Genomic DNA, 25,630 nt, shown 5'->3' with positions numbered 1-25,630 from the left:
AAACACCAAAGCAACCGAGCAACTATGCAGGCGAAGATGATGTGGGTCCCATTCTCCGGGACCACAAACAAGAAATAGTCCCATCGTCATTCCTGTTCCGCTAGAGCATCTCCGTCCGTCTCCGATGAGAGGTGATCACGTAGAAGCTCCCACACGAAGATCTTGATCTTCAGAAAGGGGCGCTTTCCCAAGGGTGCCAAATGCATGGTATGCAACGTACATCTCGACATTCTACGTGCTCACAAAGTCATTTCACGAAAAAATAAACGACAACTTTTGTGTAGCGGTGAGAAGAAGACAAAATTCAGTGTTAAAAAGGGCTTTTCATGAGACATCTTTTGTAATTTTTATACAAGCCAAAAAAATTGTTTTCGTGATGTATAGAATATGAAGATGTATGCATCAATTTTTGTTCAAAATCTTTTGACATTTTGAAGTGTTATTTTCCGATGTCGGGAGCGTATGATCCCATGTGCCAAAGTCAATTTTTGGGTTTACCCCAACCTTTGCATCAGGCGACACACATGGCTTTTTTTTAGGATACACAGAGCCATATTTATTAAATTCAGAATAGGTAACTTTGGAAAGAAAGAAGGGTTTATCCCTGGCCTTTGCATCAGACGATAGCCATATTTACTAAGTTCAGAGTAGAACAGGTATGCTATGGTGTGTAGATTAATGAAGCGGTGTTCTCCCTCCTTTTGGGAAAAGATCGATTACTACCTAGAACATTCCATCAGGAAATAAATTTATTCCACTTTATAAGCTTAGATTCACCCTTTGCTGGGAAGGCATATGTTTTGCGTGTTCATTTGGGTGCATGGTCAGAACTGTAGGCTGACAGTGAATTGGAACAATCTTTTTTGACAATCAAGAGTTGGAAAATTCAATTTTGCATGCTTTCCCCAGTTGCAAAAAGGAAAGAAAAAAAAGATAATGATGATCAGGTAGGACAGAAGAGAAGGCTCGAGACTGACAGGGATGTATATATCGAAGATCATAAAGCGGCAGCATAAAGTTGTAACTCGGGCTTATCTACGCCTTGGACGTGAACGATAATTTGCACAGTATATATGAATATCATCCATCAGTACCGTACATGCACAAGTTCACCTTCTTGGTATCATTTTTCCCCAGCGCTGTGAGAAGACCGATATATCTAGTAATCTAGGCATCATGTCGTGGCTGGAGTGCAGATGCTAATATGAGATGATGGAATCACATGACGGTGCAAGCGGTAACGTCCTCGTCGTTGAACATGTTCATGTACTTGACCTCCGGCGCGGCCGGGTCGGCCATGGCCTGCGGCACGTTGCGGACCAGGCCCGCCGGCGCCTTCTTGTCGTAGGAGCCGCCGACGTAGGGGTAGGTGGCCACCGTGTAGGGCACGTACGGCCACATATCCGCCGTCGTCTTCCCAGTCCTCTTCACCCTCGCCAGCACCTTGCGAGGCTCCACGTACCCCGTCACAGTCACCTTGCTGATCTTGCGATTCACCACCACTGCCGTCACACCTTTGGCATATGCATATGAACGTTCACCAAATGAATATATGAACTAAATGTTATATTTTCTATCCTCAAAATAAAAAATATATCTTCAAAAGAAAAGAGTTAGATCGTTTGGTTTGACGTTTGAGATCGATATAGGTCACTATGTGTATATGTACCCCGAATCGATTTGACGGCGCTCTTGACCCTCCTCTCGCAGCCCTCACAGTCCATCTTCACCTTGATGTTCACCGTCTGCAGATGGATAGATAGAAGAAAACTCCAGTTAATCACACGTTTCTGGCAGCATGCATCCTTCTGATGATGAAGACGCTGGGGGATAACCTCCTTTTTGAAAAAAAAAACACGTTTCTGGCAGCTCAATTAACAAAATGACTAAAAAAAACATATTGACCCCTTCACAAGATCAGAAGGCCATCTTCGGAAGATGGAACTGCTTCCGATCGATGAACAAACCTACACCAAAAAATAGAACACAAACGTGCTTGAATTCCACAATCCTCACCGTCAGTGGCCGCCTTTTCTTAATCCTGATGGCTTCCCTTGTATGTGTCAAGTTGCATAGACGGGACAGGTGATCCAAGGCGCCCATGATCTGATCTAACTCAACTTTTGCTTCCAGCAAGAACCACTGATGAACCGTTCTTGCGCTTGTCTCTACTGCGAAGGCCAAGTACAGAACCTTAGGCGATGGAAGGGGCCATATATATACCCAGGAGAAAGAAGAGAGACAAGGACAGCGTGCCTAATCCTGCATGGTTAGGGTTGGTGCAAGACACGGCGAGAGTGATTAAACCTCAGAGATTTCGGACTAAATAAAGTGTGTTGGGCAAGAAAGCATTTCTTTTCCTAGGATGGGACATGCCATGCCCCCCGCAGCTCCATCCGGCGCGAGGTGCCCTGAGCGTGACACCACCCCAATCATGCACTCAATCAAGACAAGGGGATAAAAAGTCCTGCCAAGGAAATGGATTTGCTTTTCTATCGAATCATATTCTTCGGATCGTTCTGAAAGGGCTACATACCTAACCCGAATTCAAATCTTGACTTGTGATCTACTTGCCAAAATTATGCACTAAAATCTGGCATAAAATGGTGATATAGCTAGGTTAGTAGTAGTATGTTCTTGACTGATGCGCCGGGTTTTTCACGTTACAGTACGATGTTGATTGCTTTGTTCCTTCTCGGGTTTGCATCGCGCCGTAGTTTTCAGCCTCTTTGCAAGGTTCTCCACTCTCGTCTGCTTTCAGTTTACACTTTACAGTGGATTCGCCCATCTGTCCCACTTTATATTACACTTGCGTCTACCTTCGCTGCTCCTTTCAAGTTCAACACTAGATGCATGAATGGCGTGTGCATGTCACAAATTTCTCTGCTCCATATGCGGCTGCCTTTGGGAAAGAGGGGATATCTTATAGTTACATGGCGTCACTGATGATCTGTTCCATGAATCGTGATCCATGAAGAAAAACTAATGAAGCATCCTAGGACTAACATATAGCATTGATAACTGGAGTACAGCCAAGTGTGTAGGTTTTCAAAATGCATATTCAAGCATCACGCCATCATTTTTTATTTTTATTTTTGAAAAGGAGGAGTACCCCCTGCCTATCCATCTCTTGATGCACACAGCCATCTTATTAAATAAATCAGGTTCAAAACAAAGTCTTAAACAGTAGTACGGCAACTCTAAATAATAAATTTGTCACAACCAGGGAAAGATAGGGAAGGATGAACAAACACCTATTCTATTATTGGACCGTCATCCAAACCGGTTGTAAGTATCCAGTGCAACCATCTCCCATCGGTTGCACCCAATATCCATATGCTCTCTGTGGTCCACATGGCCGAGTAACGACCACATATAGATCCAAGTAGACACCCTGAAGATAACCTGCAAAATATTAGTGATGGTTTGTTTGTTAAAGGCAACATCACTTCAACAATTCCATATGGCCCAAAGTAATGCACATACTCCAACTCAAATATGCGCCGCGGTCTTAGGCTCTATCCGAGTTAACCAGGTCCCAAATAAATGTGAGATCAAGACTAGCGAAACAACATTAAAAGCAATGTGGATAGTTCTCCATGGTAACTTGGCAAGTGGGCATTGGAGAAAAAGATATTTTATTGTTTCATCCTAATCACAAATGTCGCATCTTTTGCTTCATTCCCAACTACGTGTGGCCAAGTTATCTTTTGTCAAAATTACTCCCTTATGCACAAACCACATAAACACCTTGATTTTCAAAGGCAGCTTAACTTTCCAAATGTGTATTGTCCTTGGAACAAGCCCGGTGTTAATCAAATTCATATACATAGATTTAACCGAGAATACTCCTGACGCGGACAACTTCCAATATAAGGAGTCTGCTGTATCAGAAAGGTTAACCTCCATTAACCTATGCATGAGATGTAGTCATCTATCCGATCAATCACCCAGTAAAGACCATCGGAACTGAATGTTCAGAGGAGCGGATCCCAACACTGTACCAACAAAAACCTCTTTTCGTTCTATAATGTTATATAGGAAGGGAACTGCAAGGCTAATGGAATCTCACCCAACTAGGTGTGCTCCCAAAACCTAGTACCCTGTCCATTCCCTACAATGAATTTGCTCATGTTAAAGAAGGCAACCTTTGTCCTCATAAGCCCCTTCCAAAAAGGAGAGTCAAGCGGTTGTGCCGTCACTTGAGCCAGCATTTTAGAATGTAAATATTTATTACGCAGCAGCTGAATTCAAACCCCGTCCCTCTCTACCGTCAACCAGTAAAGCCATTTGCTAAGTAAGCACTTATTCTTCACCTCTAGATTTTCAATACTCAATCCACCTTGGTCCTTCGGTCTACAGGTAATGTCCCATTTGGCCAACCTATATTTAGTTTTGTTTTCATCGATTTGCCAAAGTAAGAAAGATCGATAAAGATCCAATATTTTCCTTACTACTGCTGGTACTTCAAAGAAGGAAAGGAGGAACATCGGCATACTCATGAGCACCGAGTTTATCAAGTTTTCCCTTCCAACAACTCAATTTATTTTTAAATTGATCTTTGATACACTTCCACTCTTTATTGGTGAGTTTGCGATGATGAATTGGGATCCCAAGTAAGTAAAAGCTAAATAACCTAGTTCACAGCCAAACAACTGTTTATAATGATCATGTTCTTCTTTGGCGCGTCCAAAATAGAACAACTCACTCTTATTAAAGTTGATCTTCAGCCCAGACAGTTGTTCAAAAAGGTATGGAGCTAGTTTCATGTTCCTTGCCTTAGCTTGATCATGTTCCATGAAAATAATAGTGTCACCTGCATATTGTAGAATGGATACCCCCATCCACCAAATGTGGGATGAAACAACCTACACGGCTGTCCTCTCTCACTCTGTTCATTAGAACGGCCAACATATCAATGACCACATTAAATAAGATCGGAGACATCGGATCTCCCTGTCTCAACCTTTTACGTCTGGAAGAAATGACCGATATCGTCATTAACCTTGATTCCAGCATTGCCTTCATGTACAAATGATTCGACCAACTTCCTCCAAGCCAGAACAAACCCTTTAATACGCAAAGCCTGCTATAAGAATGGCCATTTCACTTTATCTTAAGTCTTTTCAAAGTCCACTTTGAAGACCATTTCATCGACTTTCTTCGAATGGATTTCGTGCAAGGTTTCATTTAGGACGACCACTCCCTCGTGAATGTGGCATCCTGACATGAAAGCAGTCTGGGTTGGTTGAACAACAGAATGCGCAATCTGTGTCAGGCAATTCGTACCCACTTTAGTAAAAATCTTGAAGCTAACATTCAGCAAACAAATCGATCTGAATTGCTCAATGTGACTCGCTTCCTCCTTCTTTGGTAACAAGGTGATTGTTCCAAAGTTCAATTTAAATAATTTTAAATGGCCATTAAACAGATCATGGAATATAAGCATCAAGTTGCCTTTAATAATATCTCAATATTTCTTATAAAACTCTACTGGGAAGCCATCCGGACCAGGTGCTTTGTTATTTTTCATTTATGAAATAGCCTCAAGCACTTCCTTCTCTGAAAACGGGGCACTGAGAACCTCGTCCTCATCATCTCCCAGTTGAGAAAAGGCATCACCCCATCATGAACACAAGTTTGTCCCATCCACTCTTTTTTCGAGAAATTTCTGCCTTATATTTAACTAGATATGTTTATAGGCATATATAAAGCATCGTGGGGGTTTAACTGACAAACATGGTGTCCATTGCAAGGAGAAACGAGCTAAGTTATTTTTGATAAAGGACGCTTTTATTAGCTTAAAATGTAGTATCAAGAGGATAGCACACCGAGTGATATGTACCCAGCTTCTGCATAGCTACGATGTACACAAGAAAGTAAATAAAACGATATATATGATGGCAGCAATAAAGTTATAGAGACCAACACTATGCTTATGTGGAAGGAGGAGGTGGACTGATCCGAAGATTATGCTGCCATCCATGTTGATAAAAAAATTGGCCATCCGGTTCAACCACATACACATCGTCTTGAATAGCGACTTGGACTCCGTTAGGAGTAGCATAGATCACGTACAAAGCCAATATGTACAACATAAAGTAACTTGCAAAGGAGAATTTTTTTGCCATTAAAAATAATATCAGTTTTACACAGCCAAAGCTACCATAATAAGATAGACGATCTCACCATCGCTAGTGTGTTAAACCTATCAGATATTTCGTGAAGCAAGTGGCTATATACATTTACAAGACTTATGGGTGATTACAAATTGAACGTTGTTTGGATGACTGACCATGTTGAACACACAAACTTGCATTGGAAGAAGAGGTGTTTGATTTTCGATACAAAAGCTACACTTCTTGTTTCCTTGCAGTTGTGATGAGCAAGGTTGTTTTTAATGAGCACAACTCCCCTTCGAAGATGCTACATGAAAATCTTAACTTTTAATGGTATCTTTGATTTCCATATTTGTTTATTATTGCCCACTGAAATCTCTGAGTGCATGAAGGCAAGGTACGTAATCAATTGTGGATGATCCAGATGCAGTGAGATTGCAAGAAACACATTCCATCCTTGTGTTAGGTAAGCTTATTCCAAATAGGATAACACATGTTGCCATGACACAAGATAGGGGCTAACCAAATCCCGCCTAAATGATACATTCGGCGGGGAGGAGTTGAGCACGTGCGTAACAGTATTATTCTTATTGCGGAAAATATGGTACATGAACGGATACTATTTTTGGAGAGTGGTGTTTCATGACCACTTATCCTCCCACAATAGTGTCTTAGAGTCGTGGTTTATCACGAAAGGTCCAAAGCGAAAAAGATACTTCTTTGTCATCGTCGGGCACGACAAAAAATACTGGTCTCCAGGCTTTCAATATGCCTGGGGACACCGCTTTTTGGCTTGGATACCTATTGCGTGCGTAGCAGGGTTTTAAATGCCCTCCTCGGTAAGTAGCTTGAACACCCTCCTCAAAAAGCCAAATTGGGCGAGGGAGGGCTTCATGGGCCAGCCATGTAAGTGTTATATTAACAATTCCACGATTTGACCATGAAATAAGAGCTCCCAAGGGGCTCATACAATCACCACCGACTGACACCGAGACCGAAGCGTGTAAGGACAACACCACGCACCGAACAACTCCGCTTTCTCTCTCTGGAAAAAATAGCGTCTGTAACAGCGACACAACAAGATATACGAATGAAGAATACAACATCCGAACATAATTAAAACCTAAGCCAATATAGACAAAGCAAAATAAAAACCCAACCACAATAACCTGCTAGAGAAATAAGAGTTAATTCCACAAATGAAGAATGGTGCGGTGAAGCGCGCATTAGCCTCTAGTAAAGTTACTAAGATCCCAAGAATTGAAGCTCTTCTAGTAAATCCGGGTTGTACGAGACTGGGTGGGCCCATTTGATAGGGGATAATAAGTTGAGCCACAGATTAACACAAATGTATTACAAAACATGTAAACGCAGCGGCAACACCGCAGATTAACACAAATGTATTACAAAACATGTAAACGCAGCGGCAACACCGCAAGAGCTATGTCTCGCCCGTACCAATTCCTATTAGGAATCATCTATGGGTGAGTGACTATTGGGTCGACCTATTAGCGTTCGTCGATCGTGTCGTTGTAGGTTCGTTCTGCTCCGGCTTTCTACAGATTTTTATTTGTTATTTTCTTTTGTTTTTCTTTGTTTCATCGGTTTTCTTCTATTTTCTCTGTTTTTCTTTGTTATACTTTGCTTTCCTTTTCTTTTCTTTGTCAGTTTTTTATCGTTTTTTTCTTATTTTTAACACATGTCTACTTTCTCAGAGTACACAATGTACATTTTTAGAGAACACATGAAATATATTTTTGATACATGAGAGATGTTTTCAAATACTTGATGTACATTTTTTAAAATACACATTTGAACACTTTCTCGATACAGGGTAACATTTTTCAAATACATGTTGTAAAAAATGTAATGGCATGGAACTTTTTAAAACTACACGAAGATTTTTTTTTACATTGTATAAATATTTTAAAGAATTTAGTCATTTTTTTGAAACGACTGAATATTTCTTTAAAATGTCAAGTATATTATTTAATAGAAACAAACATTTTCTAACCTACCAGAAAAATTACACTGTATAACCCTTTTTAAAATGTCTTGTGCATTTTTTTATGTTAGAAATCATTTTTTACATTATGCAAAAAAATGTACATTGTATACAAATTTTATGAAAATGTCACGAACACATTTTAAAAACTCGTGAATGCAAAAAAAATGTATGAACCATTTATTTTAATTACCTGAACATTTTTTCATTGTATGAATATATTTCGAAGTGTGGTCACATGCATTTTTTTAAACTCATGACCTCAGCATGATGCAGCCACGTGGTTACTGGGACGGCCAGCAACGGCTCCCTGCAGGCAACCCTATGCTTGGAGTTGTTGTGGGCAGAACATAGGTGCGGCCGTGCCAACACAAGACTACTAGTGAACAATTGTGAAAGCAGAGAGCAAGTAACTGGAGGTTACCCCTTACGGGGGATCTTCAGTTGTCACTTTTAGTGCTCTTAGAGCAACGCCAAGTGGTGTGTCCAGCCTCTGTCACATGTCTTGTGCTGGGTGCTCTCTCTGAATTTCTTTTTTCTTCTGTACATGTTTTTGGGTTTTAGATAGATTTTTCTTGATTTTTTCGGCTTTTCCTTTTTCGCCCCATTTTCCTAGGTTTTGGAGAGAGAGAGAGAAATTTGCGCGCTATTTTTTTGTGCTTCCAAAAAAAGCACATATTTATTTTTGTGAAGGCATAGATTTACTATGAGAGCATGACCTAATAGAAATGATAGACTACTCATCTCAATAAAAAATTCCTTCTTTTTCCGGAACTCATTCGAAAAGAACTCCAAAGTAAATTGTGCTTGGCTTGGAGCGATTCAATGATGGGTGACCGACCGGGAAGTTGGTCCCGAATGCGCACGAGTGAGGACAAATTGCGCAGAAAGACTACTGTTGGTCTGTGTGTCCAGTCTAGATTCCACCAGACGTAACAAGGCGTTACAATTGGTATCAGAGCCGACCCTTTCAGTTACATGGGCATGCGCGGGTCAGGTGCGCGGGCATGTGGCGCATGGCGCTGTGGCCATTCTGACACACGGCATGACACATGTGCCGGACTGGACGCGCATATGTGTGCCAAGAGGGAATGATCCTAATGGGCCGACGAGAATACCGGTTCCTTTGAGTGGGGTGTATATGAGAGCCTAATTTAATAGGAATGATAGACTACTTATATCAATAAGGAATTCAAAGTTCAGTGTGCTTGGTTTGGAGCGATTTTAGGATGGATGACCGGCCGGGAAGTTGGTTCCGTGCGCACGAATGAGGACAAAATGTGTGGGAAAGACTAGTATTGATCTGTGGGGATAGTCTAGATCCCGCCAGATTTACTTTAGCGAGAAATACAGTTGTGGTTCTCAGACAGGAAAAAGTTTGCAATATTAATGTGCATTTTCTTTCTGCTTCCACGAGAAGCACAGTTTTGCTTCTTATGAAGACACAAATTTGCTTCTGTGAAAATGGCGGTTGTGTTTCTTGGAAAGAAAATTATGCTTCCACGAAAAGCACATATTTACTTCCGCGGAAACACATATGTGATTCTCGGGTGAGCGTCTCTCTTGCCGATGGTGCGGCATCCTCGAGTCAGGATGAGAGGGTAGGGGCCCTCTTCGGCATCTGAGGAGGTAGGAGTTGTCCCTTCTCCGCCCGATGTTACAGACACAATCTTGGTCTTGCCCTTAGCAGTCGGCTGATCCTTGGCTATCTACTCTGTTTGGTTGTCCTGGCCCTTAGTGTAGTGGCCAGCGACATTAGCGAGCTGTGCTTCATTTTCCTATTTTTATGCTTGTTAGTATGTGTTGCGTTGTAAGCTGCTCCATCAGTTGCTTGTATCTTTTTCTTCTTTGTTTTCCTTGTTGGTTCTCTATATTGTCTGACCGGTTGATGGTTTTGTTAACTCAAAGTCAGACTCTTCTTGAGCCTTCATTCTAAAAAAAAGGTGAATAAAAAAGTGCTATGTTTATTTATTTATTTATTTTGTATTATACTTTTCTTGGATTTTTTGGATTTCCAATTTTATTCGTGAAAAGAAGTTCGTTCGAACCTATTAATATGGGATATTGTTTTAAAAATCTCGATGCGAGAGATTCAACAGTGAAAACAGTTCAAGATTTAGACGCACGCTTTAAGAAATAAAATTAGATTGCAGGAAATGAGATACATATAGTGTGTCAGTTATCAGCGTCTGAGAAGGTGGGTGTGACCTTTGCATGGTATAACTAATGATTTCGGTGGAGCTCCTACTGCACATCTTTTTTGCTGAATTAGGGCAATAATGTCCAGCAAGCCGACGGCCCATTTAGCTCTTCAATGGATACGACTACGCCAGCGGGGCCTCGGGCTCCTTCTTCTGGCTACAAAAAACTGGGTCCAGAAAAGTCAGTGGCTCCCTCGCTTTGGAAAATATCATGTAGTTTTCTTAATAGATTCAAAAATGTCTTTTAGTCAAAAAAATATTTTTCAATTTTAAAAAAAAATGAGACAATGTCAGAAATGTTTGGTCAGGTCAAAAACATATTTATTTCTATTAAAAATGGACATGAAATTTTCAGCAAATATTCATGTTCCATAAAACGTCCTTGAAGTGTCTATATAATGTAAAAAATGTGCGCATGCTTTAAAAAATATTTATTTCCATTAAAAATGTACAACGTGCATTTGGAAAATATTACCATTTATTTGAAAAAGTGGTTCCATGGAAAAAAAGGAAACTGAAATAAAAAATGAAAAACTAAAACAAAACAAATTATAGAACAGGAGCCGAAATATTATCTTTAGTAATTAGTTCTTTATAAAAAACATGATAAGATATATTATGCTAAAAGTTATGCGCTAAGAGATTATCTTTAAAAGATTAAGCAACATATTATGCCAAGAATTGTAACATACTGCGCTAAGAAATTATCTCTTAAGATAAAAATTAAGCCCGACACGTATCATGGTTGATAAGTTAGTTATATTTTAAGTTGATAAGTTAGTTTTATTTTAAGTTTTGCGTGTAATTTAAAGATTGCATTAAAAACGGGAATTTGTTAGCTATATCTTTGATAACTAACAATTTCTTTCAATAACTAGCAATCCCTAAATTGTGACGTGACATATTTGTGCTAAGAAATCAACTCTTACATAAAAATAACTATGATTTCTCTCTCCTCCACCCCCACATTAACACGTGGCACTCCTTCTGGCCCATATGTTAGCCAACTACTACATGCTGGCCCATTGCCACCTGAGCAGTATTTACGGTTTGAGCTAACACTATTATGATTCTCAAAAAAAGAAAAACTAACACTATTATGCCATGGTTTTGTGTTCATTGTTTCTGTTGTTCGATGCCTTCGTTCCAAAATTGAATATTGTATTGGTATCCTCTTTTTTTTGTCGTATTTGCTTTGTTTTCTTCACATAGTATTTGTAACTTTGTTTTTCCTCCGGTAGTAATTCTGTATTGGTTTGGGGGTTTCTGTATTCGTTTCACTTTGTGCAAAACGTTTCTGTATTTGTTATCAGTAGTATTGTTGTGCAGAAGGTTTATGTATTTTTTACAGCAGTATTTGTTGTTTCCATAAGTATATGTTTTCGGATTTGTTTCCGGGGTCCTGTACATTAATTTCGGCTTCTTAGAAATATGAAAGCAAATGTTGTTTTCGCTGAGTGCTTGCTAATCTTTTTAGCAATCTTTGGAAGTGAAGAGAAAATCTCAAGAGTAGACTATGGTTTGCCTCCTCTAATAAAGAGTTTATTGATTCATTTGATCCCTTCTAACTCTACATCCTCGGTTCCTCGCTCCGCCACTGCCTATGACTGTTATTCGGAAGTCCATCATTCTTCGAACACTCGCTCCATTTCCAAGAGGAAAAACAAAGGGGTGGGAGACATTTTATTAACTACCCTATCTCCAGCTATCACACACCCATCTCTCGGACACGTACGAGAACACGCCAAGGGCAGATCAGGTGAAAATCCTGGCTCCAGTATTGGCAGCCGGAAGATCGACCTCGCGGATCTCCGTCTTCAAGCCCTTCCCAGCAGCGTTGGCCAGCGGGTGGATGCCGTGCGCCGGCCCGCTCATGTACGCCCGGTTCTCCCTCTCCTTCTGGAACGACACGCTGAACTTCTTCTCCACACCTGCACCCACATAATACTAATCAGTAAGCCAACACTGACACTAGCTAGGTGAACGAAAATCACGGTGAACGCGCGGCGTGCTTACAGTCGGCGAGGTCCTGCCGGAGCTGGCCCTCGCGGGTGAGCGCCATCATGATCTGCGGGAGGCCGAGCGGGAGGGCGTCGCCGCGGTCGACCTGCCAGAAGTGGACGGTCTTGCCGTACGTCTTTGCCACCTGCTCGAGGTCGCGGCGCTCGACGACGCCGGGGACGCCGGGCATAAAGAGCATGCCGCCCTTGACCTCGAACTCGTGAGTGTGCCACAGCGGCTTCTCCTCGTCGGGCAGCGTGAGGAACAGCTCCTCGGTGACGATGTACTCGACGCCGATGAGGCGCGCACCGGCGTCGGGCCCGTCAAAGACGAGGCACTGCCGCACGTCCTCGTTGAGGTGCGCGCAGAAGTGGTGCGCCTCCACCTGTCGCGTCATGTCGTCCCCGTAGAAATGGAAGGCGCAGAGGTGCTGGTGGATCTGGTTGATCGGGGCGAACCCCTGGATGGCGCCCGTCGCCGCCTCCAGGAGCGCCGTGCCCGTCTCCGTCGGCTTCCCCGGCACGTCCACGTCGTGGCACGACGCCGCCATCTTTGATCCTGTGCAAGTTTTGTGTGTTGGGGTACTGGTGGGCTGGTGGCTCGGGTGAGTTCGCTCGAATCTGGAGCGGTGCGGGCTGGTTCGGCTGTTTTTAAGGCGTGGGTAGGCTCATGCAGTTGCACACGTGTGATCCTTGAGGTGGCGCGTGTCCGTGGCAGTCCACCTACGTGTTGAGAAGCGGCCACGAGAATGCGGATGAAGGGACACGCATGAGAGAAGCTGCTAGTTCTGGACAAGGACACCAGAGTTGTCTAGCGCACTATGTATGGCACGTGGAGCGGTGACACAAGACGCAGTTCAACGATGGAGAATGTATTTATGTAACTGCAGTGTACTCCAGGGACTGCCATGTCACGCATCACACGCACCGTGCAAAATCGTATAGATCACAGTGGCAGCAGATGAATACAACCCGTTACACGTTCAACTTCAAGAATGAGGTTCCAACACTATGAAGGAAACAATAGGTAGAAAACTCTATCCACGAAACCAAACAGATGCAGAACTTCCTCTGCCATGCCCAACAGCCAGATAGAAAGGAGCTCCTCCAACTGTGGCCCAAGCGGTGAAGGTTATGAAACTGCAATGAACAAGAACACAAAACAAGTAAAGACATGGCGACACAGGCATCGCTAATCATCAACAAAGTACTCCCTCTGTAAACTAATAAAAGACCCCACAAGTCCACGGCTAGGCACGCAGGCCCACCCCATAAAAGAAAGCACACAGGCCCACACGTCAGTGACTGCAAAACTTCAGATAGGTTGAGCGTTGGCCGAACCAGCCACGCATAAACTTGAACAAGATAAGACGTTTTAGATCACTACTACTCCCTCTGTAACTGTAAGTTCACAGAGGGAGTAGCTTGCAAGCGATGGAATGGATGGCGAGTTATATTGAGTTATTGACAGGAGCGAGAATGGATCAGGTTTAACTTACAGTTAATTGAAAAAAAATTCAAAAAATTGCAGCAAACTAAAGATGATTTGAAAGAAAGCTCACCTTAAGCTTGTTGCTGCTTCTTGTCGAGAATTTTCTTCCAGCGCTTCTGATCGAGCATCATTGTCATGTCTTGCCAGCTGAGATGAGCAGATCACGTGATTAAACACAGACAGTTATTTATTTATTTTGAAAGGGGCAAAAGACTTGCCTCATTCATTGATTAAGAAGGAGAATAGAGTTAAGGTGAGGCTACAAAAACCGACTACAGAAATACAAATGCTGTTACTCTCCCGGCATCAAATTTCCAAATACAGATGTGGGAATAGTCAGTCCAGGAATATACACAAAAAAAGAACAGAAAATCCCCTTTATGCCACTAGCTTTGTTCCCAATCCAACCAAATCAATATTCAAACCGCATACCCAATCGAATGGACAGCACGTGCATTATGGTAACCTTTTTATAAGACATAATAATTTAGAAGGCAGATTTTATGAAGGCCACATAAATATAGTGGAGATCTCACAAGCATAGTGACTTGTCTAGAAATAAAAGGTTATTTGACAATTTTGACAATCAATTGGTAGCTCAACTAGCAAAACACCAGATATGTATAGTGGAAAATTTGACAAATGCCCCATCTTAGTTCGGCCTTCCACCCTTCCCTATAAATGACAACTTGAATGTACAACTCAAGTGTGCAAATCGCACATGCCTATCCCAGAATTCCAGGTGCAGACAAGCTTTTGCTAGTCAATAACACAAATGGGTGCCATCCTTCGTGTTTTCGTGGATTGAGACTTTGAATACTCATCTGTTCAATCCCACCAGTCAAGAATAACCTCACTACTACTTAACATAATGAAATAGTTTTGCATAATAGTCCTTTTACCAAGAGCAGCAAATAGTTTATACAGAATGTTGATATCAAAGCAACAAAATAGAAGTGGATTGCTGGGCTGGAGATGCTTGACCGTGTTGAAGACAAAGACAAGTGAATGGGCACATGGTGTAGCACAAGGAGTCTTGCGATAGGATTAGGGAGCATCCAGTCCTATTCAATGAAACAATGGACAAGCTCACAATAGGAAGCAAGGTCAAGGCGGTGTTCTTGAGCCTCAGCAAGTTCAATAGCATCACAGAGGGCTCATCCAGAAGTGCAACAAGCTGTAGGGGAGGTAGATCAGCTCTCCCAGACGGAATGGAAGTGGATGAGGAAAACTTAAAGAACTATGTGCCCAGTGCACTTGAGCTCCTCAGAACAAGGTCACGATAGCGGTCGATAATTGAGGTTGCCAAGAAGTACCACAGGTAGTGGAGCTGGAGATTATGCACCTTGAGAACGCAGGCTTCATGAACACAAGAGGTGACTCAAACTATAGTGCATGCCACTATGCAATGGGCAGGTGGCTAGCCAGAGGAATAGGTATACCATACCAAGCACACCTTGTCCACAACCATGGACTTTTAGAACATCACCAATATAGACTAACTAATAACCACAACTAGCATCTTCTCTGTAGGGTAAACTAATTTTCTACATCTACACATTTCAAAGGTGAAGTGCGTGGTATTTTACATGTACATGTATGTAAATACCACCTTTGTCATTGTTATAAACACAAATGCACTAGCCAGTATAAGGATGAGCTAATATTGTTTACGTTTCTTAGTACAGTATAACACAAGTTTTGAAAAGAGGTGCATTAGATACACCACCATATTTACATTAAATGGAAAGGATAAAATCACTTGATATTTGATAATGGCTTTGTTTAACTCGGCTGCTGAATTAAAGTTCATAGCAGCTTAATAAATAAATTTGGCAGCAGAGCTTCCTAATTTCTCTATCCAGTGTACAGATAACGAGACACATTCTGTAATTAAGGCTTGGAAGCCTATAAATCATAGCTCTCGGCAACATCTTCCATATTTATGAGCACGATGTTGCTCACTCCACTTCAACTTTTCTGTTTTCCTTTCCTGGATAAATTTATTTCAGAGCACGCTGAAACTAGGGCGCTCCGTATAGTCCTTCCATAAAAAAATCAAGTTCAACAGCCCCATGCACCCTTAACCTCATAAAAGGATGGACATAAGGAACTACGACAAGATTATTCATAAAATAATTTTCTGTGTCAATTCTTGTACCATTACTTAAACTAGTACAAAATTAGGTCCCATACTATCTGCAGTTTAAACCAGTCAGATACTATTAGCATGCATACACATAAATTTCACAAAACGTTGTATGGTAGTCATGTGGACAATAAAAATAACTATCAAACTTCACTAAAAAATGCGAGAGAAGGCATGTGGACAATCAAAGCCGAATCCGAGATTATTTTTTATCAGCGCGAAGTACATAGTTGACAACCTAGCAAGAACATAATTATAAGCAATGCTAAGGAAAAAAACATATCATGGTGGCATGCCACATGTGACCTTTGCATAGGCACACAATCTGGTCTGAAGCATACACCCAATTCTTCAGCCAAAGCATATACCCAAAATCCGAGTTGGATTCATACACTCTTGTTGAGTACTCCCTCCGTCCCATAATATAAGACGTTTTTGCAAGCTATGTCAGCTTGCAAAAACGTCTTATATTATGGGACGGAGCTTGCAAAAACGTCTTATATTATGGGACAGAGGGAGTAACATTTTAGTTGTCCAATTTGTTTACCATATAAGACACTCCAGTCCATGCCATATTATAACACCCGTGTCCAAGTAATGCAAGTCTAAACACTGCCAGAAGGGCAGGTATTTATACTCCCTCCGTTCCTAAATATAAGTCTTTTTAGATATTTCAAATGGACTACCACATACGGATGTATATAGACATATTTTAGAGTGTAGATTCACTCATTTTGCTCCGTATGTAGTCACTTGTTGAAATCTCTAGAAAGACCTATATTTAGGAACGGAGGGAGTAGAAGATAAAGATAGCAAGAACTACTTGGGGCATGGCTAGGCTCAGCATAAAGAAGGTAAGGCTAAGGGGGTCTCAATTTACTATAAGCAGGGAGAAACATTTGACAGAAGAAAAGACCTCCTAGTCCCAAGCAAAGCACATCCAATGGAGATATCGTATCTGTTGATACAACCAGGAAGACCGCAAATAGAGCAGTGCTGACGACCAGGTCGACTACTACTTTCACAATTCAGATAATCTTTCCAGACACATATTGATTGATCATAAAGGTACCTTCAAGAAAACATATATCATTCATCCAATCTGGAAACCATCAGCACAATACGTAACATACATCAACCGAGCATTAACACCGTTCAAGCAGTGATCCTAAAAGCAGAATTCCCATAACCTGGTACTCCTAAATCGAGTAAGATGGGTAGGTAATTCACTGCACAATCAGTGTTCGGCCTTCAAGAACATATATATATATATATATATATATATATATATATATATCATTTATCTAATCTGGAAACCACCAGCACAATCAGTGTTCAGGATACCGGTAACTGGTACCATATCGGTCGGGTCCTGAATAGGGATAAATAGGCGAATTTTCCAGTTAATCGGCCAATAAACCACTGAGTAGCGATTAACTGACCGAGATGCCAATTAACTGGCCGATATTTGGGATGCACAATACGTTACATCAACCGAGCATTAACACCGTTCAAACAGCAATCATAGGAACAGAATTCCCATGACTTGGCACTCCTAAATACAGTAAGATGGGTTACATGGGTAGGTAATTCAGTGCAGCTCTAGATATATAGATAGATGGATGCCAATTAATCTAAATCAAGAAGACAAAAAAACATATAAACCTAAGCATGAAGGGCGGTTGGTGATAGGTGCTGGGTAGGAAGACATGCCTGTGGGGAAGGGACTTGATGTTGGAGGCGAGGCCGGAGACGTGGTGGTGGACGCAGGCGGCGGCGCCGAGGGCGAAGGCGCCGGTCCAGGTGGAGATGAGCCGCTGCGGGTCCGAGTGCGGCACCGCGGGGTCGCCCCTGTACGCCCGCGCCCAGTAATCGTCGAACTCGCCCATCCTTCCCCCTGACCTTCTGGAAAGTTCTCCGCCCCTTTCGTCGGCGAGGAGGCTGCTCGGGAGGAAGAAGGGATGGATGGGGTTTGGGGGTGACGAGATTGGGCGCAGGGTGGGCGAGAGAATATTCGTGAACCCGGTCTACGAGATATCTGCCGTCCTGTGCTTTGCGATCTGTGCTACGGGTAGCATCGGTGCTCCTTACGGCTCGTTCGGCAGACACGTGTTGAAATTTAGGAATTCTTCATTTGGATTCAATTACCACCAGTCCTCGGAATTGTAAAAATTTGAGTGTGTCAAGGGCACATCTAGATGTGCCCTAGTTATTGTACATCTAAATGAGTGAATTAAGCATAAAGAGGGGGAAAAAGGAATTATCTACACGAATCTCGACGTAAGATCAATGATATAGGACTTAGATGTGCAATACTTATGGCACATCTAGATGTGTTTTAGCAAAGCTGTAAAAATTTCTTATAAATTCAACTCGTTTTACAGAAAAAAGATCAGTTTTGCTAAAGCACATCTAGATGTGCTATAAGTATTGCACATCTAAGTCCTATGTCATTAATCTTATGTTGAGATTCGTGTAGATATTTTCTTTTTCTTTTTTCTCTTTCTCTTTATGCTTAACTCACTCACTTAGATGTGCAATAACTAGAGCACATCTAGATGTGCCCTAGACACACCCAAAAAAAATAACCCAAAAAAGTGAAAAGGTCATCTACTTAAGGAAAAACTACCACTTGTTACAAGCATTGTATTTGAAGGCCTAATTATTAACAATAGGAGTCATTGCTAACACCCGTCGATAATATTTTCCATCGTGGCGACTTCCTTTTACTCTCTCTCAAATTGATCACGTCGACATCAAGCGCCACTGCTAACTTGTCAATACGTAACAGGTCAAGGTTGTGGCGCCTCCACCTAGCCGAGGTGGAGGTGGACAAATCTTCCCTATTCTACTTTACTCCACAAGCACGACAATTTTGTTGGGGGTAACGACTCCTGACACAGTAGTGGTCACGCCTGAACTCTAAGACGACAAACATTTGCAATGAAATTGATGTCGATCTTCATTTTTGGCTTAATTATCTCGATGTCGATTTTGTGTTGCATGTATACATGGGTGATACGAGTGCCCCCTCACTAAAAAAGTTCTCGACATGATGTAGAAGAAGGGGTACTTAAGCCGCATGCTACACCATGGTGGCTGGCGCATGACCATATCATCCCCAAGCCCAAATGAGAGTAGATAATCATGTTCATGGATTTTTTGAAGTGTAGCCTTAGAATGCTACCTCCAAAGTTCTTCTGGGATGCGCTCGAACAAAACATCGAGTTGAATTGCGTCATGCGAAAGTAAGGTCATGCCCAATTAAACTTTCTTCCTTCTTTTCCAAGGAAAACTCATAGACATTTCCTTATTAAATTAAGTTCAAGTGATTGATATTATACCCCCTGAGCCAAAACTGTCATTCCAGAGGGGGGGTTAAAGAAGGGAAGGGATCCTTTCTTTTTTTGTTGCAATTTTGTCCTTTTTCTCACCCTCTTTACTCACGTATATGACGCATAGTTGGGAGTGAGGCCCTACATTGCTACCTTTTGCATGGTTGTGTCGGGAAGACCCTCCCCCCCCCCCCCCCCCCTCAAAAGCAAGATTTGCCAGTCTCATACTCCGGCAAGGGGGAAATGGGAAATACAACCATACTAGTGTGAGTGAAACTGGTGTTGGTTAACCTAACCATCTGGATTTAAGTCCTAGACTTACTTGTGAAAATAGTCATGGAAATCAGCTCACAACATATAAATGCGTCAGCAATCCTTTGAGAGAAGTTGGTTTATTCAACCTAGGGCAAAAGAGCCGTTTTCACATGGATGTGATGTCCCTCCTCTGGTTCAGCCAATCGCTGAGCTAGTTGTGTTTTTTTTACATAATGAGCTGCTTGTGTGTGTGTTTTGCAGGCTGATCTAGTTGTTTTTTTTACAAGTAGGGTAGTTTTCACGTGATTCATCATACGGGCTGACGTGGAGCTAATCTATTCATTTTAGTATTAGCGGGTGGGTACCACGCTGGTAAAATTCAAGGGGGGGGGGGGAGTTTGAGGGGTTGTGTGTGGTGCATAATGTTCCCAGCCCTAGCCGCCACCATCAAAGTTTTCCTACACACTGTTGCCTAGGTCCCACTCCTCTTCCCTGTCCGGATTTTTTCGACGGCAGCAAGAGGAGTGCGGACCCATCCTTCTCATTTTGTTATTTCTTATTAGGTTTTTGTTTCCTAGCGACATCGACAAGGTGGTGGCGGTGATAGTGTGTTGGAATAAGGTATCTCTGGTCTCTCCATACCCCCACGACGTCTGGTTCGGCGTTGATGAAGGGCTTGTGAGATTTTGTGTTCTGAGATTTATTGACTCTCTTCATATCTTGGGAGTTGATGTGTTTTTCAAGTAGATCTATTATCTATTGACTGATTATTGATGTGGCGAATACAACATATTCTTTCGTGTTTTTTTTGGGGCATGCTTCGGTTTCTCCAACCGCATGAACTGGTGGTGATGGATTGCAAGCATGTTGGATGATACTCCAAGTTTCCAACCAACGCTGCTTCAACGATTTTTAAATCTCGTCTTGGGCAAGTGACTATTGTGGTTTTCAAAGCCTGGCATGACGAGGACGTTGCAATAGTGTCTTTTTCCTTTACAGTTGGTTAGTGCAATTATCAATCATCGTTGAACGGCATACAATCAAACGAACAAGAAGGGCTCGTATGATTTTCAATGTAATATTTTACTGATTGTTCTGCCTCAAGTTTCTGTCCATTGTAATTGTTTATCTTGATATCTATCAGATCTAAGATCCACTTTAGTATGTTTTCTTTAAAAAAAAGAAAAAATCAGTGCGGTTGAGTTCGTTGTGTGTTTATAGCGTCTCTTAACAACTGACTCCCCTCTCGACTAGGGTTTCCACGCCTCCCGACGGCTATGGTGCCGATCTGCTTCGTCTCCTCTAACCTTAGGGACATGGAGGCGCGGTGGACCCCAGCCCCTGTCAGTGGAAGGGATCTTGCTCCATTTTAGGTGTTTTTTAGTTTCTTTAGAGTTTGTGTTCTGTTCAGGAAGGCGATACGCCAACGACTCCATGTAGATGGAATAATGCTCTCCCCGCCTGATCCCCATCCCGGTGGTGTGTGTAGCATCTTTGAAGGGCGTGTGGAGGCGTGTTGCCGATGGATTTTGTGGGATTTGATCAGTGTTTGTTTTCGGTGGATTTGGTCTTTGTTCGTCTACATGTGCTAGTTCTTTGGGGTCTTAACACAACGACTTCCTACAACAAGATTTGCCCGGTTCCGCTGAAGGAGAGGTGATGAGCGCAACATGTTTTCGGCTCACTTCAGTGGTTGTAGTTGCCGTTAGGTGCTCTATGGACATGGATGTAATTTCTATTGCTTCTTGTGTTCTTTATACTGCCATGATGTTTGATGAATAGTTGATGAATAGATCAGAATCCTCCCCCCCCCCCCCCCTCCCCCCCAAAAAAAATCAATTGACGCAGAGTATTGGATATGAAAGACGATTAAAGGAAGGCGTTTTCGGTGCAATTGCAGGGAACACCTGCTAGTTTTTTTGGAGGGACACCTGCTAGTTGATTAAACTTCGTGAAACTTCCACTTGGCACTTGTACACTTCGAAATGGAAATTTCCTGGCTACCTTACATGTCACCAAAGCACATAAACCTGGGCGCACATAGTACACGCAAGAATTGCCATTGATTAAGTTCCAAATCATCGTTCTAAACAAGGCCGGTGCGGATAATTAAAGAACCTGCTGAAAACCCACACACCGCACTACTGCAAGGATAACCAACGGCTTAAGTCACTCTCAAATACCTTGGCCGCATGTCAACTCAACCAATCATGGCCGCTTTGACGAATCAAATCATTGGCGCAAAGAAGCAGCGACGAGCCTCCTCGCATTGTCGTCTGAGCGGAAATTAACAAGAACATAAGGATGAATCCAAACATTGTTGCAGTCCTGCAAGCCTTGTTGAAATGCACTGTTCTTACCCGAAACAAACACAGGGATGAATCCAATGCTCCTTGTTGCAATGCAAACGAAACTGCCCTCTTTCCCCTACGTGCAACGCCTATATAAGCCATGCATGGCAAGTGACATTTCTCATCTCTCAGAGACGACCATCTCATCATTCTCATCAGAGATGAAGAGCCTCGCATTGTACTTCTTGCTCCTCGTTTCTGTGGCGGCACTGCCACTGCACGCCAGTGCCTCGCAGGAGGCGCGGCTGAGAGAGTTCATCTCGTCCAGAAGAGGCAGTGTTAGCAGCACCGACACGTTTAGGGTGCGTAACATAGCCGACAGGGTTGCCGGCAGCCTGAGCGCAGAGAACTCTGTCTCCGACCAGAGCTCCATGAAGGCCGCCGACAAGATCACGGCGCTGCCCGGGCAGCCGGAGGGCGTGGACTTCGACCAGTACGGCGGGTACGTGACCGTCGACGAGGAGAACGGCCGCGCCCTCTTCTACTACCTCGTCGAGTCGCCTTCCGGCGCTTCCGAGAAGCCGCTCGTCCTGTGGCTCAACGGAGGTTAGAGCGATCACTGAACATCTCATGTTGGAACATGCATGGCATTGGCAACTGCATAGCTCTAAGGTGCACGTTTATAGATACTGCTGGCTGATCACGCTAGATGTATGTACGCATCCACAGGGCCAGGATGCTCTTCGCTCGGCTTTGGAGCGATGCAGGAGCTCGGCCCCTTCCGCGTAGCCGAAGACAACAAAACGCTCAGCAGAAACATCAACGCCTGGAACAACGGTAAGTACCCATGGCAACTCTAATCCCTCCCCCCCTTGGACCTGCTTAATTACAGACCTCAACTTATTTTGCTTGTGAAAAATAATGGCAGTGGCTAACGTGATCTTCCTCGAGTCGCCCGCTGGCGTCGGGTTCTCTTACTCGAACACGTCTTCGGACTATGACCTGAGCGGCGACGAGAGAACCGCCGACGATGCGTACGTCTTCCTGGTGAAATGGCTGGAGAGGTTCCCGGAGTACAAGGGCCGCGCCTTCTACATCTCCGGCGAGAGCTTCGCCGGGCACTACGTGCCGGAGCTCGCCGCCACCATCCTGTTCCATAACACGTACAACAACAGAACCATAGTAAACCTACAAGGCATCTTGGTACGTGAAATTTACAGTTACACACATGTGTATAAATCTTGAATTTTCTATCTTCGTTTTCGACAACATAAGACTAATTTCTTCTGAACAACGACGACGGTCTCCTTTCTTTCTCCTGACTGAAGGTTGGAAACCCGTATCTGGACGAGAAGAGGAACATCCAGGGGGGCATCGACTTCTTCTGGACCCACGCGGTGATATCCGACGAGGTCTACGCCAATGTCACCAAGAACTGCGACTTCGGCAACTGGGACGGGAATGTCGCTGGCACGGCGTGCAGCGGCGCCTGGGACGCGTTCGACGGCGGCCACATCGACTACTACGACATATACGCTCCGGTTTGCATCCACGCCCCCAACGGAGCACGTTACCCCAGTGGCTACGTAAGGCAACGATTCTCAGTTACTTGTCCAGTCAAAAGTGGAACTATAGTGATCATGGTCTGAATTGCTAGCTAAAACGACATGCATGCAGCTGCCTGGGTATGATCCGTGCAGTGTGTATCCTACCTGGGCGTATCTCAACGATCCGGCGGTGCAGAGCGCTTTCCACGCTAGAACGACGAAGTGGTCACCCTGCAAGTGAGATCCTTCAACTCGCGGCTAATATGTTGAACGCTTGTCATTTTCACCCAGCACGTACCGAACTCATGTGATTTTGCGCTTGCAGAAACCTGCACTGGAAAGATGCGCCGATGTCTATGCTGCCGACCCTGAAATGGTTGATCGAAAGCAAGCTTCCGGTTTGGATATTCAGGTAGCAGATCACGACCACCCAATATTGTCGTCAGACACCTTAAAACTACATTCTAGTTTTTACGTTATTCATATCCATTTCAAATTTCACCACCCAATAAACTTCCCTGCATTGTACAGTGGTGATTTTGATTCCGTGTGCTCACTGCCGGCGACGAGGTACTCCATCCAAGACCTTGGCCTCCCTGTGACCACTCCATGGCGTCCATGGACAGCAAAGGAGGAGGTAAATAAATCCCATAATCAAAAACACTACTCATCTGAATGCATGGCTGGTCACCCTGAAACTGATGGCTTAGCTGGTTGCACTCGCAGGTGGGAGGCTATGTCCAGCAGTACGCCGGAGGATTCACGTTCCTATCTGTGAGGGGAGCAGGGCATCTGGTTCCATCCTTCCAGCCAGAGAGGGCATTGGTGATGTTGAGCTCCTTCCTGAAAGGGACGCTCCCACCTTACGTAGAACAGCAGTGAGTCATATGCCAAGACAGTTGCTAGTTTGCTACGGCATGAAAATGGAGTCGCCACTTGCTATGAGCTAATTAATATTTTCCTTTCGGAGAGGTTTATTTGCTTAATTTTGGTATAGTATGTACTTGTATCTGGTTAGAGTTGAAAAGGTCCGTGTCCCTTCTGAGTGGACATGGATTTCTTTTTGTATGATTTATGATGTAACTTTAAATCAAATAATTAAAACGGCCACGGCTCAGTGGTTACAATTGCACTTCTTGTATTTCTAATAGACAAAAACTGGCGTACTTTGTAAATTTATGACTCTGTGAAGAGCCGGCAGAGATTTTATTCTATAAGGAGAAATAAATCTCTACTAATTACTCCTCCGTGTTCCTAAATATAAGTCTTTGCAGATATTCCATTATGAACCACATACAGATGTATGTAGATATATTTTAGAGTGTAGATTCATTTAATTTGCTCCGTATGTAGTCCATAATAAAATCTCTATAAAGACTTATATTTAAGAACGGAGGGAGTATAATAAACAAAAGTGTAAGATCAGAAGACGGCTTAAGTAGTCTTGGATGGTTATACCCTTCATACTTATTTTAGTATATTTTCTTGAATTGATACATGAGCAATACAACAAAAAGACCAACACTACTGAAAAACTGTTTATGTGTGGAAGCTCATCAAAGGCGCGGAGGCATTTGTATCCGCTGCTGGTAATCTGGCCACTTACCAGTGGCGGGCGCAAAATCATGCCACCAGTGGAGAAAGCGGCCGGCCCATGTAGGTTTTTTTTCACCGTTTTCTCATTTTTGTTTCCTTTTTCATTTTTATTCTCATTTATTAAACCAATTTTTTTTTATTAATAATAAATAAGAATTCTCTAATTACGGAAGTGGTAAATGGTCAGTGGAAATTGTCAAAATAGTAAGGACGCTATTAAGAGCAGCGTCCAATCTTGGACGCCATAGCTAAGTGCATTCTTTTATGGACGCTGTTACGTATGATGTCCAGCTATATGGTTTGACTTATTAGGCTCAACCGAGTTGTCTTTTCTCTTTCTCTGATATACGTAACAGTTTTTGATCCGCAAAACACTAATACGCATGCAGCCGTCGCTTCTAATCTCGCCGTCCCGTAAGCAAGCTCCAGCGGGTAACATCAGCAATCATCAAAGGAATCGTGTTGTCTCACCGGCTGCTCATCATTAGGATCATCCACTTGAACTGCAGTTGGCGCATGTGACTTGTACGCCGTATTGCATCTTCTCTATCAAGTTTTTTGTATAATTCATTCCATGGTTGCAAGTGTACTGCGTACAATGTACAGATGATTGGGTTTTTATTTCTGGTAATATAATTGG

General features: G+C 42.9%; 4 protein-coding genes across 5 annotated transcripts; 1 reads left to right on the top strand and 3 right to left on the bottom strand.

The window, feature by feature from the left end:
* Window positions 1-955: 955 nt before the first annotated feature.
* LOC123107170 (heavy metal-associated isoprenylated plant protein 20) lies at window positions 956-2,305 on the bottom strand. The gene is made up of 3 exons (XM_044529175.1): window positions 2,017-2,305; window positions 1,670-1,745; window positions 956-1,514 (listed from the first exon to the last, which is right to left on the bottom strand). Exons 1-3 carry the CDS (start codon window positions 2,101-2,103, stop codon window positions 1,219-1,221), a joined length of 459 nt encoding a protein of 152 aa, XP_044385110.1. The 5' UTR covers window positions 2,104-2,305; the 3' UTR covers window positions 956-1,218.
* A 9,540-nt stretch (window positions 2,306-11,845) lies between these two features.
* On the bottom strand, window positions 11,846-12,953 carry LOC123104012 (oil body-associated protein 1A). The gene is made up of 2 exons (XM_044525726.1): window positions 12,342-12,953; window positions 11,846-12,256 (listed from the first exon to the last, which is right to left on the bottom strand). Exons 1-2 carry the CDS (start codon window positions 12,874-12,876, stop codon window positions 12,081-12,083), a joined length of 711 nt encoding a protein of 236 aa, XP_044381661.1. The 5' UTR covers window positions 12,877-12,953; the 3' UTR covers window positions 11,846-12,080.
* Window positions 12,954-13,181: 228 nt separating this feature from the next.
* Window positions 13,182-17,982, bottom strand: LOC123104013 (uncharacterized). Its single transcript, XM_044525727.1, has 3 exons — window positions 17,680-17,982; window positions 13,888-13,964; window positions 13,182-13,465 (listed from the first exon to the last, which is right to left on the bottom strand). The coding sequence occupies exons 1-2, from the start codon at window positions 17,853-17,855 to the stop codon at window positions 13,889-13,891; spliced, it is 252 nt and encodes an 83-aa protein (XP_044381662.1). The 5' UTR covers window positions 17,856-17,982; the 3' UTR covers window positions 13,182-13,465; window position 13,888.
* Window positions 17,983-22,068: 4,086 nt separating this feature from the next.
* LOC123107169 (serine carboxypeptidase 1-like) lies at window positions 22,069-24,276 on the top strand. Of its 2 annotated transcripts, none has more exons than XM_044529174.1 (8): window positions 22,069-22,453; window positions 22,577-22,684; window positions 22,776-23,050; window positions 23,176-23,433; window positions 23,525-23,631; window positions 23,720-23,806; window positions 23,926-24,031; window positions 24,121-24,276. In XM_044529174.1, the coding sequence occupies exons 1-8, from the start codon at window positions 22,069-22,071 to the stop codon at window positions 24,274-24,276; spliced, it is 1,482 nt and encodes a 493-aa protein (XP_044385109.1). The 2 variants fall into 2 exon arrangements, with proteins under 2 accessions (XP_044385109.1, XP_044385108.1); XM_044529173.1 differs by having other exon boundaries at window positions 22,562-22,684.
* Window positions 24,277-25,630: the final 1,354 nt, after the last annotated feature.

The sequence above is a fragment of the Triticum aestivum genome, chromosome 5A (genome assembly GCF_018294505.1).
Source record: "Triticum aestivum cultivar Chinese Spring chromosome 5A, IWGSC CS RefSeq v2.1, whole genome shotgun sequence".
NCBI lineage: Eukaryota > Viridiplantae > Streptophyta > Magnoliopsida > Poales > Poaceae > Triticum > Triticum aestivum.
The sequence above is the reverse complement of the archived record's forward strand: the minus strand, read 5'-3'. Positions and strand labels throughout refer to the sequence as shown.